The sequence below is a fragment of the Thalassophryne amazonica genome, chromosome 12 (assembly GCF_902500255.1).
Source record: "Thalassophryne amazonica chromosome 12, fThaAma1.1, whole genome shotgun sequence".
NCBI classification, from domain to species: domain Eukaryota; kingdom Metazoa; phylum Chordata; class Actinopteri; order Batrachoidiformes; family Batrachoididae; genus Thalassophryne; species Thalassophryne amazonica.
In genome coordinates this window covers 24518011-24539227 of record NC_047114.1, presented here as the reverse complement: position 1 = coordinate 24539227, position 21217 = coordinate 24518011, and the positions used below count along the sequence as shown (strand labels likewise).

Here is a 21217-nt window from a genome sequence, read left to right as displayed (position 1 = left end):
GTTGGGGCTGAGGGAGAGAACCAGGAAAAAGATATGCTGTGGAGGGGAGCAGAGATCGATCACTAATGATTAAATGCAGAGTGGTGCATACAGAGCAAAAAGAGAAAGAAACAGTGCATCATGGGAACCCCCCAGCAGTCTACGTCTATAGCAGCATAACTAAGGGATGGTTCAGGGTCACCTGATCCAGCCCTAACTATAAGCTTTAGCAAAAAGGAAAGTTTTAAGCCTAATCTTAAAAGTAGAGAGGGTGTCTGTCTCCCTCATCTGAATTGGGAGCTGGTTCCACAGGAGAGGAGCCTGAAAGCTGAAGGCTCTGCCTCCCATTCTACTCTTACAAACCCTAGGAACTACAAGTAAGCCTGCAGTCTGAGAGCGAAGCGCTCTATTGGGGTGATATGGTACTACGAGGTCCCTAAGATAAGATGGGACCTGATTATTCAAAACCTTATAAGTAAGAAGAAGAATTTTAAATTCTATTCTAGAATTAACAGGAAGCCAATGAAGAGAGGCCAATATGGGTGAGATATGCTCTCTCCTTCTAGTCCCCGTCAGCACTCTAGCTGCAGCATTTTGAATTAACTGAAGGCTTTTTAGGGAACTTTTAGGACAACCTGATAATAATGAATTACAATAGTCCAGCCTAGAGGAAATAAATGCATGAATTAGTTTTTCAGCATCACTCTGAGACAAGACCTTTCTGATTTTAGAGATATTGTGTAAATGCAAAAAAGCAGTCCTACATATTTGTTTAATATGCGCTTTGAATGACATATCCTGATCAAAAATGACTCCAAGATTTCTCACAGTATTACTAGAGGTCAGGGTAATGCCATCCAGAGTAAGGATCTGGTTAGACACCATGTTTCTAAGATTTGTGGGGCCAAGTACAATAACTTCAGTTTTATCTGAGTTTAAAAGCAGGAAATTAGAGGTCATCCATGTCTTTATGTCTGTAAGACAATCCTGCAGTTTAGCTAATTGGTGTGTGTCCTCTGGCTTCATGGATAGATAAAGCTGGGTATCATCTGCGTAACAATGAAAATTTAAGCAATACCGTCTAATAATACTGCCTAAGGGAAGCATATATAAAGTGAATAAAATTGGTCCTAGCACAGAACCTTGTGGAACTCCATAATTAACTTTAGTCTGTGAAGAAGATTCCCCATTTACATGAACAAATTGTAATCTATTAGACAAATATGATTCAAACCACCGCAGCGCAGTGCCTTTAATACCTATGGCATGCTCTAATCTCTGTAATAAAATTTTATGGTCAACAGTATCAAAAGCAGCACTGAGGTCTAACAGAACAAGCACAGAGATGAGTCCACTGTCTGAGGCCATAAGAAGATCATTTGTAACCTTCACTAATGCTGTTTCTGTACTATGATGAATTCTAAAACCTGACTGAAACTCTTCAAATAGACGATTCCTCTGCAGATGATCAGTTAGCTGTTTTACAACTACCCTTTCAAGAATTTTTGAGAGAAAAGGAAGGTTGGAGATTGGCCTATAATTAGCTAAGATAGCTGGGTCAAGTGATGGCTTTTTAAGTAATGGTTTAATTACTGCCACCTTAAAAGCCTGTGGTACATAGCCAACTAACAAAGATAGATTGATCATATTTAAGATCGAAGCATTAAATAATGGTAGGGCTTCCTTGAGCAGCCTGGTAGGAATGGGGTCTAATAAACATGTTGATGGTTTGGATGAAGTAACTAATGAAAATAACTCAGACAGAACAATCGGAGAGAAAGAGTCTAACCAAATACCGGCATCACTGAAAGCAGCCAAAGATAACGATACGTCTTTGGGATGGTTATGAGTAATTTTTTCTCTAATAGTTAAAATTTTGTTAGCAAAGAAAGTCATGAACTCATTACTAGTTAAAGATAATGGAATACTCAGCTCAATAGAGCTCTGACTCTTTGTCAGCCTGGCTACAGTGCTGAAAAGAAACCTGGGGTTGTTCTTATTTTCTTCAATTAGTGATGAGTAGAAAGATGTCCTAGCTTTACGGAGGGCTTTTTTATAGAGCAACAGACTCTTTTTCCAGGCTAAGTGAAGATCTTCTAAATTAGTGAGACGCCATTTCCTCTCCAACTTACGGGTTATCTGCTTTAAGCTACGAGTTTGAGAGTTATACCATGGAGTCAGACACTTCTGATTTAAAGCTCTCTTTTTCAGAGGAGCTACAGCATCCAAAGTTGTCTTCAATGAGGATGTAAAACTATTGACGAGATACTCTATCTCCCTTACAGAGTTTAGGTAGCTACTCTGCACTGTGTTGTTATATGGCATTAGAGAACATAAAGAAGGAATCATATCCTTAAACCTAGTTACAGCGCTTTCTGAAAGACTTCTAGTGTAATGAAACTTATTCCCTACTGCTGGGTAGTCCATCAGAGTAAATGTAAATGTTATTAAAAAATGATCAGACAGAAGGGAGTTTTCAGGGAATACTGTTAAGTCTTCTATTTCCATACCATAAGTCAGAACAAGATCTAAGATATGATTAAAGTGGTGGGTGGACTCATTTACTTTTTGAGCAAAGCCAATAGAGTCTAATAATAGATTAAATGCAGTGTTGAGGCTGTCATTCTCAGCATCTGTGTGGATGTTAAAATCGCCCACTATAATTATCTTATCTGAGCTAAGCACTAAGTCAGACAAAAGGTCTGAAAATTCACAGAGAAACTCACAGTAACGACCAGGTGGACGATAGATAATAACAAATAAAACTGGTTTTTGGGACTTCCAATTTGGATGGACAAGACTAAGAGACAAGCTTTCAAATGAATTAAAGCTCTGTCTGGGTTTTTGATTAATTAATAAGCTGGAATGGAAGATTGCTGCTAATCCACCGCCCCGGCCCGTGCTACGAGCATTCTGACAGTTAGTGTGACTCGGGGGTGTTGACTCATTTAAACTAACATATTCATCCTGCTGTAACCAGGTTTCTGTTAGGCAGAATAAATCAATATGTTGATCAATTATTATATCATTTACCAACAGGGACTTAGAAGAGAGAGACCTAATGTTTAATAGACCACATTTAACTGTTTTAGTCTGTGGTGCAGTTGAAGGTGCTATATTATTTTTTCTTTTTGAATTTTTATGCTTAAATAGATTTTTGCTGGTTATTGGTAGTCTGGGAGCAGGCACCGTCTCTACGGGGATGGGGTAATGAGGGGATGGCAGGGGGAGAGAAGCTGCAGAGAGGTGTGTAAGACTACAACTCTGCTTCCTGGTCCCAACCCTGGATAGTCACGGTTTGGAGGATTTAAGAAAATTAGCCAGATTTCTAGAAATGAGAGCTGCTCCATCCAAAGTGGGATGGATGCCGTCTCTCCTAACAAGACCAGGTTTTCCCCAGAAGCTTTGCCAATTATCTATGAAGCCCACCTCATTTTTTGGACACCACTCAGACAGCCAGCAATTCAAGGAGAACATGCGGCTAAACATGTCACTCCCGGTCTGATTGGGGAGGGGCCCAGAGAAAACTACAGAGTCCGACATTGTTTTTGCAAAGTTACACACCGATTTAATGTTAATTTTAGTGACCTCCGATTGGCGTAACCGGGTGTCATTACTGCCGACGTGAATTACAATCTTACCAAATTTACGCTTAGCCTTAACCAGCAGTTTCAAATTTCCTTCAATGTCGCCTGCTCTGGCCCCCGGAAGACAATTGACTATGGTTGCTGGTGTCGCTAACTTCACATTTCTCAAAACAGAGTCGCCAATAACCAGAGTTTGATCCTCGGCGGGTGTGTCGTCGAGTGGGGAAAAACGGTTAGAGATGTGAACGGGTTGGCAGTGTACACGGGGCTTCTGTTTAGGCCTACGCTTCCTCCTCACAGTCACCCAGTCAGCCTGCTTTCCCGGCTGCTCGGGATCTGCCAGGGGGGAACTAACGGCGGCTAAGCTACCTTGGTCTGCACCGACTACAGGGGCCTGGCTAGCTGTAGAATTTTCCACGGTGCGGAGCCGAGTCTCCAATTCGCCCAGCCTGGCCTCCAAAGCTACGAATAAGCTACACTTATTACAAGTACCATTACTGCTAAAGGAGGCCGAGGAATAACTAAACATTTCACACCCAGAGCAGAAAAGTGCGGGAGAGACAGGAGAAGCCGCCATGCTAAATCGGCTAAGAGCTAGTAGCTACGCTAAGCTAGCGGATTCCTAAAAACACGCAAAGTGAATAATGTGTAAATAATTTAGAGGTGATTCAGCAGAATGAGTGCTTTAGTTAAGGCACGTAAAGATTACACTGGGAAACAAATCGTAATCTAGATAACTAGATCAATCTAACTGCGCAGATTAAACAGCTAACAGATACAGAAAAACACAGCTGTGCTCCGGAACAGGAAGTGATACAATACCGCAGTGAGAGCCAACCACCAGTCCAAAATAAGGTCTTTAGCTGAGAAAACTGACTTTTCACTCAAAAAATATAGTTTTTTTTTTTATTTTATTTTACAAATAACTTCAAAAATCTTACAGAGTCAAAAAAAAAAAATAAGTAAAATGCTTGGTTGGGCTCAGATATGACAAGAAACAAGATGTCTCCAAGACCCTTTAACTTAAGTTATGTCTAACAAGTTATTTATTTATATCTAACTGAAATTTTACTTGTCAAGTGATTACATGTTATATTAAGTGCGCATTAGATAGTTTGACTAGAAATTACATTAACATTTCACCTTTTCACACTGTTTCTACCCTTGATATCTTTTAAATGTGCACAAACACCATTTCAGAAAAACAAATTGCAAGGGTAGATTTATAAAAACAAAAAAACCTATCAGGAGAATGAGACAGGTATTATTAACACTACCATGTTTGAGCTCAGTCAGCTCAATCAGAATTTTTTTTTTTTTTTTAATTTAACCTTTATTTAACCAGGTAAGTTATTAAGAAAAAATTCTTATTTACAATAACGACCTGATGGGTCATTATTGTAGCTGAATAAGCTCAGCTACCATGAAACACGTTTATCTTTATACACCAGTTTGTTCAGTTTCAATGACACTGATCAACCTCAGCACGACATTTATGACATTCTGTCAGATACACTGGGGTAACAAGACAACCATCACAAACTGCTGAAGAACTCCAAGACATCAGTGCAGAGTCAGATATGTCAGCACGGGGGAAAAGCAGTGCGAGATGCAATGAGAACATCACGGAAGCAGCGGAAAAGCGGGTCGGGAAGACACAGCTACATCACAACATCAACGACACGGAGTGGTTAACGAGCGTGACGTGCAGACCTGGGCAAAGTACAAACCAGACTGTCCTACAAATCAGAACTTTCAGCTGTTATAATCACATCCACAAACCTGTGTGGGGATGATATTCCCCCGTCCCCAAACACACACACACACTTATAGTTGGGTCATAAGTATTTGGACAGTTGCCTCTGTACAACAAAACAATGGAGCTGAAATGAAACAAGATGTGTTTGTAGAGCAGACTTTAGGCTTTAATGTAATGGTTTTTAACAAAAACCATTATAGACAACAGTTGTTCAAATCCTGCTCGTGCTACCTGTCTGGGTCCTTGGACAAGCCACTTAATGTGTATCGTTTCAGTCCGCCAAGATGTAAATTGGATACCGGCCGTGGCTGGGTAATAACCTGCGATGGAGTGGCTACCTGTCCAAAGGAAGTCACGGACTGTTACCCGCTTCACGCCGTGGAAGCTGGACATAGTGCATAATAAATCAGTCCTCAAAAATTGAGTGACTGCATGAGAAGACTAGTGAGGAAGCCACCAAATCACCCATGACAACTTTTAAGGGGTTGTAGGTGACTGTGGCTGTGATTGGAGAAACTGCATAGTGCAAGTTTTCTCTGTTGTATACAGCTTCATAGTGCAGCGGAACATCGAATGACTTCCAGCTACAGTTTGCCAGATGTCACATGGGAGACAAGTTTATATTTGATCTGTTTTCGTGTATGAAAATCCTTTTCTGTGCCACACCAACAAGACGCTGTAACTTGAGTAGCAACAATTTAAAGTTGCAATGAAGAGAGCTGTCATAGGTGGCTTCCCTCACTTGTCTCCTTCTTGAGAAGAGTCTACTCCAGACAAATTTACCATAGAGTACCATACGATTTGTATTTCTTTGTGATTGTTGAAAACAAATTCCAAAATCCATTCAGTGACTTGGTCACTTTCATCACACCATGAACTAAAGAAAACTGGCTGTAAAAGTGATGATCTGTATTAAAAGTAATCCTTATATTCAGCTTGACCAACTCCTTATGGCCCCTGAAAACACAGAGACTGCATATAAAAATGTCTGTAACTGCTAAATGGCTAAAGCAATGCTTTTATTAAACCCTCTGAATTAAAGCTGAATGTCTACAAACACATCTTGATTGTTTAATTACAACTCCATTGTGTTAGTGTGCAGGTGGACACTGTATAAATACTTATGAACAAGAAACTCACTGTGGAACTGTGAACTATGTGTCAAACCAACAATATAGAAAACATTATCCTGTTGATTTAATATCTCTCTCTTTTTTTTTTTTGCCCAGATCTACTGACAGATCAGCGGCCACATAATTCCACTCAGCAACGATCAGAACACATCCACGATGTGAAGGACGTTGAGCCAGCAGCCCATTGGTTCACACGCCCTTACTTGAGGTGAGCCTCCAGGTGAGAAGCCTTGATTGGAGACGGGGGAGGTCGGAGACTGATTGGCTGAGGATCCGACCCTGCTGCGGTACTGCTGCAGGGAGGAGGCCTGACACAAGAGGATAATTTTCAGTTATTCACACAGGCGAGTGTTCTGTGCTCACATAAGGCTCGGAGCTTCATCGCCGCTCTCCGTGGAGTGCGTTCATCTTCTTCCAGTGTCAGTTCAGACTGAACTGAGAAAATACAAGCAGGTCCAAATGTATTTGGACAGGGACCCGTCTGTCACAGCACATATTACAGACTGACACAAAGCGCTCATGTAGACGGGTGTAGTTACCCTAAAATTACAGCCGATAAGCTTCACAAAAATTGTGATTATGTTTAAGTACAGCTGAGGCCATGCGTTTCTATACACCTCGCTTAAAACCTTTGAAAATTAATTTCTCCACCTTCATACATTTGATATAACCAAGCAATGAATGAAGTCGATTCTAATGTCAACTTCTGCTTTCTGCAAATCATCACGCCACGACTATGGAGGTGCATTCGGGATTGTTGTCCTGTTGGAAGACTCAAGCTGCTTCTCAACGATGTTGTTTATTTTGAGGAGCGCATCAATCTCTTTTCCAGCAAAATATGATGCTCCCTGAATGTTTGCGATTGTGTTCTTTGAGTCTCAGTGCTCTATGATGACTTGCTATCACGCAATGTCTAAAATGTGAAGCACAACTGGATTTGCTTGAGTCAAACTCCAATTTCATATTCAGAGGGTGTGAAGTCGGAGCACAAACTGAGGCGTGGGGAACAAGATCACCTAATTGGTCATGGGCGTGTTCCTGCACAGCATAAAATTAATCTTAGTGTCATCTGTTATTCCACTTAAAACACAATTACACCAAATGGCAGCATATTGGTAATGAGAGGATGAACACAGCCGTGATGGGTTTTCCAATGAGGACACAAACCAGTGCACACAAAGTGTGCCAAATGAACGGGCAAGAGACCCAAATCACACAAAAATCGCTGTCTAACTACCACAAAACACCTGCAGAGGGTCCACACAGACACCCATCGCCTGCAGCACGTTTTAAAGTAAGATTAAAAGCGCTCACTCTGACTGTAACTGCAAACTGCAGCTGTGCTCTCTGTGCACGCTGTCACAGACGGACTTTCTTGTCCTGTTAAAGTCGGAGTGTGTGATTAGTGTTTGTAAGGTGTGTTTGCATCAAAGCACAGATTAATGCTGTGTGATCAGCAGTCTAGGTTTTTGTTGTTTTTAGACCCACTGTGAAAGTTGAATTTCCCCCATTCATCCACCTGATCTGCACACAGCCCCCACAACTAACCCCAGAGAGGAGCAACAGCAGAGTGAACTTATGGATCAAATCAGAGATATTACACTTTTGTTTTCTATTAGTTTTTACTTTGATTTCATCAAGTTCTGTTTTCAGTTCAGCTGTGTTCATGGGCTAATGTGCATCCCAACAAGCGCAATGTTCACAAACGTAATGCTGTAAGGTGCATGTGTATTGCAACCTTTAAATCACAGGAAAGGTCTGTGCTGGACTTGAGACCAGGTTTTTGCTGGTCTGTGTTGTAATCGTGTTATGGTGCCAGATGATACCACAGATGCACCTGACCATACTCCATTTTTAGACCAACACACCCATGGGTGCCAGATTTGTGTAAATAGAGTCAGTATCGAGACTATGTGGGTGCTGGGCCTGAAAACCACAACAGCATTGGGTTGGAACTACAAGTATTAGACCTGTGTTGCACTGTGCGCCACTTTGTGCCGAGTGAAGCACAGGGTCTTCATCCATTAATCCAGTTTTTTCATCCATACAGAGTGCTGATTATTGTGGTTGAACCATTCTCTTTTAGCGGTTGTGGCGTCTGTAGACAATGGGATGCTGGATTGACCACGAGAAGCTGATGCAGCAGATGTTTTGAATTCCTGTTTTCTCTTTCTTCAGCTCTGTAAAACTTTGTAAAAATATTGTAATATTGGCCTAAGCAGAGGGTCACCTCATTGAGTCTGTTCTGCTTGAGGTTTCTTCCTGTGTTTCTTCCTTCTTGCTCTAGGGCTTGGTAAGTTTGGACCTTACTTGTGTGAAGCGCCTTGAGGCAACTTTGTTGTGATTTGGCGATATATAAATGTAATAAATGTAAATGTAGTCTCATCTGACCAGAGAACATTCCTCATCCAAAAAGCTGTTTTTTTTATTTCTTATTTTAATTTAAAGTAATGGCTTCCTTCATGGTCAACACAATTTTACTTCATAGTGTTGGTGTGATATCATGTGTATCACGTGTATCTGATGTTTTAAACTCCTCCAATACCTCCTTAGTTTTGATCCTGAGCTTTGATTGGACCAGAGTTCCAATTTCAAGCTCCTTCCTCACTGATGTAAAGTCTACATGATCCCCAGGTTCTTGTGCTTTTGTGGATTAGACTACAGTTGCTTGTGGTACCTTCAGACACTTGGAGATGACTCCTAAGGAGGAATATGACTTACGGGGATGTATACAGAATTTTGATCCAGATATCCTGGGCTAAAGTCGAAATTGCTCAGAAAACTACCTACCAAAACCTATTTTTGTACCAGTCTGTAAATATGCTTATTTCTGCTGTAAATGGACATTACGACACAAGGCTATATGGGCTGCTTCACAATCAGGGCACATAAGTAGATTTTAAAGATAAAGTTTGGTTTAATGACAAGGTGGAAATGACCAACAAAGTTTAGTTTGCCATACATGGATAACTACTACTGGTCCATCAGCAGCAATGGTCATTTGGTTTGATATCCACATTTGTGTACCAACAGAACTCTAATTATACCAGTTTTTACCAAAATATCTGTATCATTTTCATGATGTTTTATTATAATGGGATGCGCTATTATTTATTTAGTAGGTAACCACTAAATGGACTCGTTTCCCTATCAAAGCTGACTGTACAACAGTCTAACTCCCAGGATCATTGCCCAGTGGGGAAACGACTTGAAACAGGTATTCATAAATAAAATGTCTTCTCTGTCAAAAATGTCCTCTCCAGAAACAGAGTGAATTTCAGACTCAAGCATCAGTGTTATGTGAGTAATAATGTTTTGTTTGAAAGAGGTAATTACTATCTGTGACACCACAAAAGGATGTGTACCTAATTCACTCAAATGTCTTTAATATTAATACAATAACATGCTTTTGGAGGGCGGTATGCATTTTCAGAGGCCCGACGTTCATGCCCAGTCGCCCAAAATGACCGATATTCGCCCGAGTTAGACGAGGGTGAATTTCGGTCATTGCGGGCAACTGACCATGAACGGAGAAACTCAGGAAATGCATACCGCACGACAACAGCATGTTATTTGCATTATTATCACTTTACTGAGATACACAACACGTAACGCGTACATAACAAGTTGGCTCACTTTAACTTTTGTCATGTCGGCTGGCGCGCGCTGCTCTCTGAATTCGGCAGTGCGTCCTCATCAAGCTGGCTGCTTTGGCTGCGCTGTTCATTATTGTACTATCCATGAGAAAATCATCCGTAATATCCATATTGGGACCAACACACACACTTCTCGCCTTTTTATGTTTTCCTCTGCGGACAGTTCTTGGGCTGCGCGCGTGCTATGACGTCATTTGTTTACGCACAGCGGGTGGGTATAGCCAGATAGCATCGACGTAAATATACTATACCGCCCTAGCAACGCCTCGGTAAAGTGATAATAATGGAGTGTTACTCTCTGTCTGTCAAAAACTGCCCTCTCCAGAAATGCTTAACGTCCATCACTATTTGAGAATGCAGAAACACAGTAGCAGTTCTATACTGTGAGTACATACTTACCATTAACTGTTTTTAGTAGATAGTATATATGGGTAGATTGCACAAATCTTACGCTGTATAATTTACACAACAACCTTAGTGAAAAAAATAAAGTCCTTTCCGGAAATTATAGCAGATCATATCTGTGAGCTCATATATGCAAACATCTGGCAGGTCTGAAACTTTGGGCATTTAAGTACCCCAGTCAGCAGTTAGATATGGATGAATACCTTGACCAAAGTAACCACTTTGATTTTTTTTTTGGTGCCAGTGACACATACTTGTGTACCCTGACTGTGAAACAGCCCATATGGGGATTGACTCAATTTTGGAACCAGCCTCAGATGGCCATTCTAAGAGCTACATGTTTTTGACATTCCGCGTTGGATTCATTTTTCAGCACTGATGGTTTCTCCTTGATTAACCTTAAGTTAAGCTAACTCTTATTTATATTTAAAAATCTTCATATGAAAATGAATAACACGTTGTATTTGACATAACCACAGCTTTAATCAAACCACACTGTGTACTATTTGATTTGACCTTAGAAATATGACACAATAACTACAAGGGGGAAAAATGGTAAACTTGTCAAAATTGTCATTATGATAAATATTAAAACACACTTGTTTTAGCACTTAAGAAACTGAGCATATTATGTTGTTATGCTGTTGCACAGCTAAAACAAGAGACAAAGCAGAAAATATGTTTCGCATTCACATTACTGACAAAATCAGGCTGCAGTCCTGCAACACTGCTGTAGTGTCTCACGAAAGCCCACGACAAACTGTAATCGAGATGAAGAGAATGTAGGCCAGCTGATTACTGCAGTAACCCAAACACATTCCCACTGCAGCACAAGTGGAGCAGCTAGAGCCAAGATCTGAAGGGCATGCCTCGCTCTACAAAAACACATTCCTTCCTGCTGCACTTCTAATCAAAAATGCATATATACATACATACGCGCACATATACCTTTCACAACTTCAGATTCATACCTGAGGACCACTATTCTAACAACGAAAGGTATGATGGTTGGAGACAAGACCATCTACATGAAGCGAGGTGGTTGACAGTAAAAGGGGCAAGCAAGCGCAGCATCGGCCCCAGGGTCCAATGGCGTCCTGAACAAACTGTATTAGAACACCCATGGCATCCTGAAACACCTCTGGAAGCTAATGAGAGTGGTGTGGGAAAAAGGAATTGTGCCTAAAGAATGGGAAAAGGCAGGAGAGATAGTAATCCCCAAGGAGAAAAACTCCTAAGCCATAAGTCAGTTCTACCAGATCAGCCTTCTGAACGTGGAGGGAAAGATCTTCTCTTCACTGCTGGCCAAAGGCTATCAGCGTTCTTGCAGAACAACAATCTCAATGACATGACAGTGCAGAAGGCAGGAATACATGGTGTCTCAGGCTGTCTCGAGCATGCTAATGCCATCTAGCACCAGATCCAGACTGCCAAGAAGGAAAAGAAAAACGTCCATGTGGTGTTCTTGAACCTTGCAAATGTCTTTAGGTCAGTGTCTCATGAGATCCTGTGGCTCGCTTTCAACTTCTTCCAGGTTCTGGAGAGGATTTAAAGGCCAGCCAAATCAAGACCTCCAATTCTGTAAAAACACTACTGGATAGCAACATCTCAAGAAAGGCATCATGGTGGGCTGTAGCATCTCAACACCAGCCTTCACCATGGCAAAGCAGCTCATCATCTGTGCATCAAGGTGGGTGGTTGGAGGTCAACACTTGTATAGTGGGTCATGGCTTCTTCCAGTAAGAACATATACTGATGTATGTATGCAACAAGTATGCAACAAATGCCTTTTGGTCAAACTCCAGGGAAACATTACATGGGCTGAAATGGAGATCAAACTCAGTAAGTTCCACAGCATGTCCATTGTAAAAGGCCAGCTTTCTGATGAAAAGCTCTCCATCAATGACGAGGCAATACCAAGTGTTCTGAACAAGCCCATCAAAAGCCTTTGAAGATGGTATAATGCAGAGTTTAAAGACTCTCAGCAGATAGAGCAGCACGGGCAGGATACAACCAGTGGTCTGAAGCAGATAAACGGCACTGCCCTCCGAGGCAAGCTGAAGATCTGGTGTTTCCAGTTCCAGTTTCGGCTCATAACCAATTTCCATATGTGAGATCAGTTTGTCGTTTACCAAGCTTTTGGAGAGGCTGGTGAATGCACAGGTGAGGAAATGGCTTGGTTTACAGAGATGCTTCAGAAGCACAGGATTCTATGGGAATGAAGTTTTGTTGCTGCCTATCGCCGGTCTGGTGGAGATGACACTGTCAGAATCCCAGGACCCTGTGGTAAGAGGAGGTGCTCTAACACTGGCCACAGGGAAAAGGTGGACACATGCGGGTGCAGTGTTGGATGCAAAACCTGCCTCTCAACACTGGGACATAGTGGGCCACGTCCAACAGGGCAGAGATGGATTAGGCCTCAGAAAACTAAGACCTACCTTCCAAAATGCTACTCCAAATGAACATCGGCTCTTGTCTTGGTGGTGGAAGAGGTGCACCACCAAGAGGAAGCTACAAGGTCTTCCAGGGCCTTATCTCAAACCAAGCAAGGGTGCTGGATGAGATGAGCTGCCATTGAGAGGAGGAAAATCACACTGACTGTGGAACATGGAGTCTAATATGCTGAGCTTTATCATCAGAGCCATGTATGACATCCTTCCCTCTCCTGCCAAGCTAGATCTCTGGCTGAGAGAAGATCCAGCATGTCATTTGTGCTCAGTGTTAGCATCACTCAAGCATATCTCAGTTAGATGCTGGACTAGCCTGACACAAGGCAGACACATGTGGAGGCACAAACAGGTACTATAGTGCCTGGCAGCTTTGCCTCTCAATACCCAGGACAGATTCACACAATTTACATCTTTCATCCAGGAGGGAGAAAAACAAGCATCAAGCCTCTTGTCTCCTGGTTAAAGCCTACTACATGGAGCTAAAGATTGGAAAATGTGCACTAACCTGGACCAGCGACTCATATTTCCACCTGAGATCGCAATTACCAACTTATGGCTAGATCTGATCCTTTGGTCAAAGTCCTGTCAATGTGCTTTCATCATCGAGCGGACTGTCCCTTTGGAGGAATGCAAGAAACTGCCCTATGTTGACCTGGTAGCTGAAGCTGCAGCAAGATACTGCAAAGTTGAAGTGCATCCAGTTGAGGTGGGTTGCAGAGGCTTCATCGCCAGCTCCACCACAAGGTTCCTGAGGGTAGCTGGGATCAGAGTGCTGGCTCAGAGGACTGCAGTCAAAGGGGAGGATTGAACCTTCTGACACACACCCAGGTCTGATCAGCCAGCAGTGGGTGTGCCTTGATGAAAGGTCTCTTGTGATAAAATACCAGGAGGACGAGGGATGATGCCGAGGTACACAACTGATGATGTATCAATTCACTGCCTCCAATCTGGAGGCCACAGCTAAGAATAACTCTGCTCTGACCAGAAGAGTGCTGGAACTTCAGGGATTAGAACACCAAGTCCAAACTAATGAATCTGAAAAGATTTGTCTTTAAAATTTTTAAAAGAAATTTAAAAAATTGCCCACCAGAATATGTGGATTTTAAAATCAAAATTTTCCGGTGTGGAAATTTAGTCTAAACAGCAAACCATATACAGGATATACATTTGATTTTGGCAGAAAAAGCTTTTCATAGCATGATGAATAATGCACAATATAAAAGGGGCCTGAAAAAGTAACTGAAACATTTTAACCAACACAGTGTCATTTTAAACACCATTTCAGGACAAATGAGAATGAAACCACACCGTAACAACACTAAGCTCCGTGTCGCTCACCGTGTTCATGTCTATGGTCATGGCTGTGTGTGAAGACGCCTGGCTGTCTGCTGTGGAACATGAGGTCTCTGGTGACGGCAGCTGGATCAGACCTGTTTGCTGCAAATTAGGGGAGAGCGGCCAATCAGTACCAATACACTAGGAGTGGGTGGTACACCATGTCATAGTCATCACCAGTGTCACAGTACACGACGACATGGATTGTGCATTACAATCAACAACACCATGTTCCCTGAAACACACTGGCTGTGCTCTGAGTGCGTGGTGGCTGTCATGTCAGTGTCATTTCAGCACAGGCATTAACAGATTATACCTTGCACAACACATGCGTGAGGTGGGAAGCGACCCAGACAACACGTCTTAAGTCACGGCTGTTGTGCGCCTATAGAGAAGAGAGCCAGCGCCTATTTTTCACAGGTGTTTCAAGCGGCACGTAACAAAAAATGGACAGAAAAATGGTATATAGGGACTCATGTTGACATTGTGCCAGCAAAATAATGAAAAACTTTTATTGCAGTTTCTATGACTGAGGAACAGGTTGCAGACATAATTTTGTTTTTTTTTCTTCCCGTGATTAAAAAAGAAAACAAATCACATTGATGCTGTCAGGTTAGAAGAAGTAACTTTTCTGCTCTTCACTTTTCCAAACACTCCACAGCTAAACTTAAACCAAACTCTGTGACTCACAAGACATAAAGATATTATGAAAAGGCAAACATAAGTCTCAAAGGATTTATATATTTAGATTTTTAGGTTTATATATTGGGTCTGATTCCACTCCTACCAGGGGAGAATTTTTTTTAAAGGATGCAAATAAAAATAGCACCAAATAACCATAATTTGGAAAGGTGCAATCATTGTGATGCAGCAAAATTTGTTTTTCTTATTCTGTTGAGGCCCACATATAAGTCACAACACCTGTTAAATACTTTTTTAAATAGATGTAACTGGGTATAAAGTCATTTTTGAATGAAGATGTAACGCTCTTGAAAGACTGCTAAACTGTAATTTTGTTGTGTGAACCAACGGAGCTCTGCGCCACACACTCGTTTAACAGTCATTAATTAAAGGTGGCCATGGATTTGTTGACTGTAAATCTGTAAAATTCTGATTCATGAAGTTTCTCATCCACAGTTTAACTTTGAAGGAACAGATCTGAAAATGTAAATAGTCCAGTTAAACTCTTGCTCAAATAAATTATTATTAAAGGGGCCATATATTACGAAATCAGGAATATCATGGTGTAATACCGTCAACATCTAAAAACTGAAAAATACTGTGATATTAAATTTAGGTTATATCACCCATCCCTAATGGATATCAAATTCTTCATACTTATTCCATGATCTGTTTATATTCTTTCTATACGTATTAGTGAGGTTGCCAGTGTTACAGTTTTTGAAAAGATGTCTGCAATAATTGATACCATCACAGAGTCCAGACTGCAAGTACAAATACAACACTCATCTGACATATTTTACATCTTTTTCTCCCACAGCAAGCAGCTGTATTAACATATTTATATGTCTCAACAACAATCCTTGAACAGGTTCCTGCACGCATCCATATTTTTTTCTGAATTCATCAAGTGAACACACGTTTTAGAGTGTGGAAGTTTCCAACTTGGATTTTCCCAGTTTACCATCAGGAACGCAGCAAAAGTGGGACCAAACTTTCCATATCAGAGATGCTGTTGAATACAAATGTGTTGCCACGAAGTAAGAATGTAAGAGGAAACACAACAAGGGTGAAAGGGGCTTTAGAATGGATGTCAGCTAATGAAGATTTTGTAGACAGAGTGCTGGTGGGTGACTCACCGACTGGCTCTGATGCGTTTGGGATGATGGCTGCTGGTTGAAGAAGGTGTACTGGGACAGCTGCTGCTCAAGGTTCATGGCATTTATGGCTGCCTGGAGGGAGCGCAACAACACATCAGACAAAACAACAGATCCGTGACCAGCCAAACAAAATAATACCCTTATGCTGCCCTAACAGCTGCTTGCATGTACAACCCCTGGCAAAAATTATGGAATCACCGGCCTCGGAGGATGTTCATTCAGTTGTTTAATTTTGTAGAAAAAAAAGCAGATCACACACATGACACAAAACTAAAGTCATTTCAAATGGCAACTTTCTGGCTTTAAGAAACACTATAAGAAATCAAGAAAAAAAGATTGTGGCAGTCAGTAACGGTTACTTTTTTAGACCAAGCAGAGGAAAAAAATAAGGAATCACTCAATTCTGAGGAAAAAATTATGGAATCACCTTGTAAATTTTCATTCCCAAAACTAACACCTGCATCATATCAGATCTGCTCATTAGTCTGCATCTAAAAAGGAGTGATCACACCTTGGAGAGCTGTTGCACCAAGTGGACTGACATGAATCATGGCTCCAACACGAGAGATGTCAGTTGAAACAAAGGAGAGGATTATCAAACTCTTAAAAGAGAGTAAATCATCATGCAATGTTGCAAAAGATGTTGGTTGTTCACAGTCAGCTGTGTCTAAACTCTGGACCAAATGCACAAGTTTACGTTGATATTTTGGACAATTGAAAGGATGTTTGGGGATGATGAAATCATTTTTCAAGATGATAATGCATCTTGCCATAGAGCAAAAACTGTGAAAACGTTCCTTGCAAAAAGACACATAGGATCAATGTCATGGCATAGGGTCAATGTCAACGAGCAGATCTGATTTGATGCAGGTTTTAATTTGGGGGATGGAAATTTACAGGGTGATTCCATAATTTATTCCTCAGAATTGAGTGATTCCATATTTTTTTCCTCTGCTTGGTCTAAAAAAGTAACCATTACTGACTCACAATCTTTTTTTCTTGATTTCTTATAGTGTTTCTTAAAGCCAGAAAGTTGCCATTTGAAATTACTTTAGTTTTGTGTCATGTCTGTGATCTGCTTTTTTTCCACAAAATTAAACAACTGAATGAACATCCTCCGAGGCCGGTGATTCCATCATTTTTGCCAGGGGTTGTACTATAATGTACACTGGTGGAAGTACATCTTTGTGGTGATATACCTGAATTAAAATGTATTGAAGAGCTCAACATATTGATTTATACAAGGACAGACAAATATGACAACAACAACAAAAGTATAATTATGTCCCCCTGAAGACAATGGACCACAACGATTTTCCAGCATGCTCATCTTCATACGATGTACTACTATTGTGATACGTTTTAATGAAATCCACAAACTGATGTGGGAGGAATAACACTCATGGAGAGATGGACGGCTAGACAGGGTGAACGCCATTTACCCCCACCTCTCCCCACCTACAGTTTGGTTGGCCAGCAGGGTAAGATGGTGGACTTGCATGTACATACAGTTGTTTTTTTCCCAAATATCTTTTGGGCAATGCAATTATTTTATTAACAAGTGAAAGCGGCATAAACACTTAGAATCAAACAGCTCATGAAAGAGTAACAAACAAATAACATTTAGTCTCCCCATCTACTTTAACCCCCTACCACCTGCCTCATTTTGGCTTGTCAGTATCTCACAAATAAAAAGTGAAATTTCCCATCGATGGGATATACAGGCTTAGAAGGGGTTTTAAACACAACCATAATGCTGTAACGCTAACATAAACATAACTCACCAAAAACCATCCAAACATGACATCATGTACATGACTGGATGATGGATTTATTCAGAAAAGCTGAATCCAGAGGTTGTGGATGCAGCTGTACCTGAGACAGGCTGAGCGGTGGAGATGTTGGCGAGAGCTGCACAGGACGCTGCTGGTGGGAATCTCCTGCATTCAGGATGAGAGAAACAATGCTGTCGCATTCAGGCTGCGTTGTCATGGTGACCATAGGCTGAGAGGTGTCCAATCCTATGAGAGCACATAGAAACATTCAGAAGGAAACGTATAGAGCTGACTTTCCCCAAAGGATTTATTGTGGAGCAGCACCACTCTGCTCTCAGAATATGGAGGTCCACACGTGTCAAGCAAATTAATTAATTAATTAATAAATAACTAATCATAAGCTGTTCACCATCTACCCTTTTGTAGAAACCCTTTTGCGATTGCGTCCTTGAATTAAGGCAAAACAAGATGGAGACAGCGACGAAAACAGCAAGTAGTTCTCCTGCTGAACATTCACTCACTCACCATTGTTGCTGTTCAAGGTCAAGGTCAAGATAAACTTTATTATCCACAAATAGGAAATAAAGTTTACCTTGACCTTGCTCTTTTCAAATGCAAAATCATATTATAGAAAGACTTTCACCTACACATTATTTAAATAGTTCATGATAAAAACATTTTAAGGGAACAACTTTTCTAGAGCTTTTACTTCATTCAATAGCAATTAAAATCCAAGGCCTGCAGCCAGGATATCTGAAATGGGGGTGGGGGGTGGGGGGGGGGGGAGTGGGGTGGTACTTTATATTTAACCAGGCTAGTCCCATTGAGATTGAGATCTCTTTTACAAGGAAGACCTGGACAATTTGAAAGTTCCAATTCACCTAACCCGCATGCCTTTGGATGTGGGAGGAAGCCGTAGCACCCAGAGGATACCCACACAAACACGGGGAGAACGTACAACCTCCACACAGAAAGGCAACAAGTGGGAATCGATCCCATGACCTTCTTGATGTGAGGCAACAGTGCTAACCACTAAGCCACCATGCTGCCCCTGCTGACAAAGGCCCACTTTCACTTTTTGGTGACCAGGTGTCCAGCCTTGATTTTGTGTCAGCGTAAACCCTGTCTTTTGATGGAAATCCATCGTAGAGACGGAGAACTTTAATCCCTGTAGACATTAACACATTTATTTACAAATTCATTTAATCTACTGTATTTGCACGTCTAAGGGCCCAGGGCCGAGCAACAGTCCACCCCCTTTTGCAAGATTAAATTCCCACCCAAAATTAAATTAGATATTTTTTAATTAAAGTTTATTCAACGTGCACCTAAAATAAATTAATTCTGTGACCCCCAGCATATTATACAATCAAAGTTCCACAATGTTTTTAATCATCATTTGTTTGTCATGTGCTCTTATTGTGAAAGACACAGAAAGTGTTCTGTGACAATATGGCTAACTTTGTATGGACAGCAACAAACAATTTATTTAACTGCAGAGTTGTCTGGATTTAAACACGTAGGAACATTTGAGGTTTCTGTTTTAATATAAACACTGTGCAAAATATTTCAGTAAAGTAAACTACTGTCCATGTGGTTAACATTGAAAACTGACCGTCCACATCATGTCAGCTTTTTTTTTTTCCTGCACCAGACATCAACTGACAAGGGACACATTTAATAAATGACAAAACGATAGGAAAAAACAATAATTTGTTCAACTTAAAAAAAGAATTGACAAAAACACAATTAAACCCTTCATTTAAAAATACATTAATCAATTTTGATATCATTTCTATCCGCTTCTCCATTTTTCCTCTGAGTCGCCAGGCAGATTTGATATGGATCCACATGTTGATTTGGCACGTCTTGCCTATCTCGGCTTTCAGTGCTTACCAGCCCAGTGAGTATAAGAGAAATTCCCCTGGCACTCCGAAACGGAGGTGTTCCTTTGTCTCGCTTGATCAGCGAATCTGTCCTGACGCGCGAAGCCTCTGCGCGGCTTTCCATGACAAAATCTCTTGTTAAAAGTGAAATCTGCTGGAAAATGGCTGATGTCCAGCTCTTGTGATAACCAGAGAAATTGGTCACGACGGTCCCAGCTCCACACAGCCATCCGTTTAGAAATGATGTGGTGGTTTCTGCCTCTCGATGGTGGCTCGGAGCACGGCGCGCCGTGCGCCATTGTGGGCCGTCCTTAAAGCTGTAGGAACACTCCTTATTCTCTGTGAAGCCTGTAAAATTTTCATCGAAAGCCAAATAAATTTTTCGAATGTTTCCAGCTGCTTGTCTCTAACAGTTTCTGAAAAAATTCTGATGGAAAAAAAGCCCAAATCATTCCGCCATTTCCTGACAATGAAAATCCGACGAGGCGGCTGGACCACTCCTCCCACAAGGCGTGCTCACAGGCGAATGACGCAACCGACAGGCGTGGAAAAACTCATGCATGCGCACAAAGGTTCAAGCTTGGCTGATGTAAAAACATATGAATCAAATCCATATAGTTTTTGAAAAAAAAGGTACGATACTTTTCTCACAGACCTCGTACATAGTACGGCATTACGGTATGTACAGTCATGCATACTGCTTGTAAGAGAAGCAGGACAGACTTGAAAAGAATGTTTTCCTGCATGCAGCAGTTGGTACACAATTACATAAAATGGCTCCATGCAAATGTTGTTACTCAGCAGCGTTCAAGGTAAAATTTCTGAAAGAAGTGGAAGAGAAGGGGAAGCACCATGCTGCTCAGATTTTCCTAGTCAATAGGAAACACGTCCGGGAGTGGTGTAGGAACAAGGATAAGCTTGCAACCCTGGCCAAAACAGCAAAACGGCTGCCTGGTTGGGGGGAGGAAAGTGCATTATGAGGACATGAAGACATTGAAGAGCAGCTGATAAAGAAGCCGATAAAATGGTTCCAGGAAAGGAGAACAGCAGGCGTTCGCATGACAGGGAAGGGTCTGAAATAGGAGGCACTGTGGCCGCATAAGCAACATGGAAACCACAGCTTCAAAGCCTCGAATGGCTGTTATTTGAAGTTTTTGAAGTCAAAAACGTCAAGAACGACAGCAAAATGAAACACAGACGGACTGAGGTTTTCGTTGCCCTTCGTTCAAATTTTTCAACAGTTTAAAAAAATCCTGACGAAGCGCCAGCTGCAGGAACGAAGCTGCGCGAAGGTGAAACGATGCCAACGAAAGTCAACGAAAGTCCAGATTTCTTGTTACATTAGGGCTTCGTTGCCCTTTGTTAAGTGCCATGTGACTGGGCCATTACAGCAAGTCCTAGACCATTTACT

At 41.4% G+C, this 21217-nt stretch overlaps 1 protein-coding gene across 4 annotated transcripts in view; it reads right to left on the bottom strand.

The window, feature by feature from the left end:
* LOC117522086 (CREB-regulated transcription coactivator 1-like) overlaps positions 1–21217 on the bottom strand; it is a 75874-nt gene that overhangs the window by 21571 nt on the left and 33086 nt on the right. For 3 of the 4 annotated variants that reach the window (XM_034183459.1, XM_034183460.1, XM_034183458.1), the window contains exons 9-12: positions 18021–18166; positions 16125–16217; positions 14308–14406; positions 6662–6766 (exon numbers count right to left, since the gene is read on the bottom strand). In XM_034183459.1, coding sequence (XP_034039350.1) covers positions 6662–6766; positions 14308–14406; positions 16125–16217; positions 18021–18166 — 443 coding nt within the window. The remainder of the gene's footprint in view (positions 1–6661; positions 6767–14307; positions 14407–16124; positions 16218–18020; positions 18167–21217) is intronic. The other variant, XM_034183461.1, reaches the window with a different exon arrangement.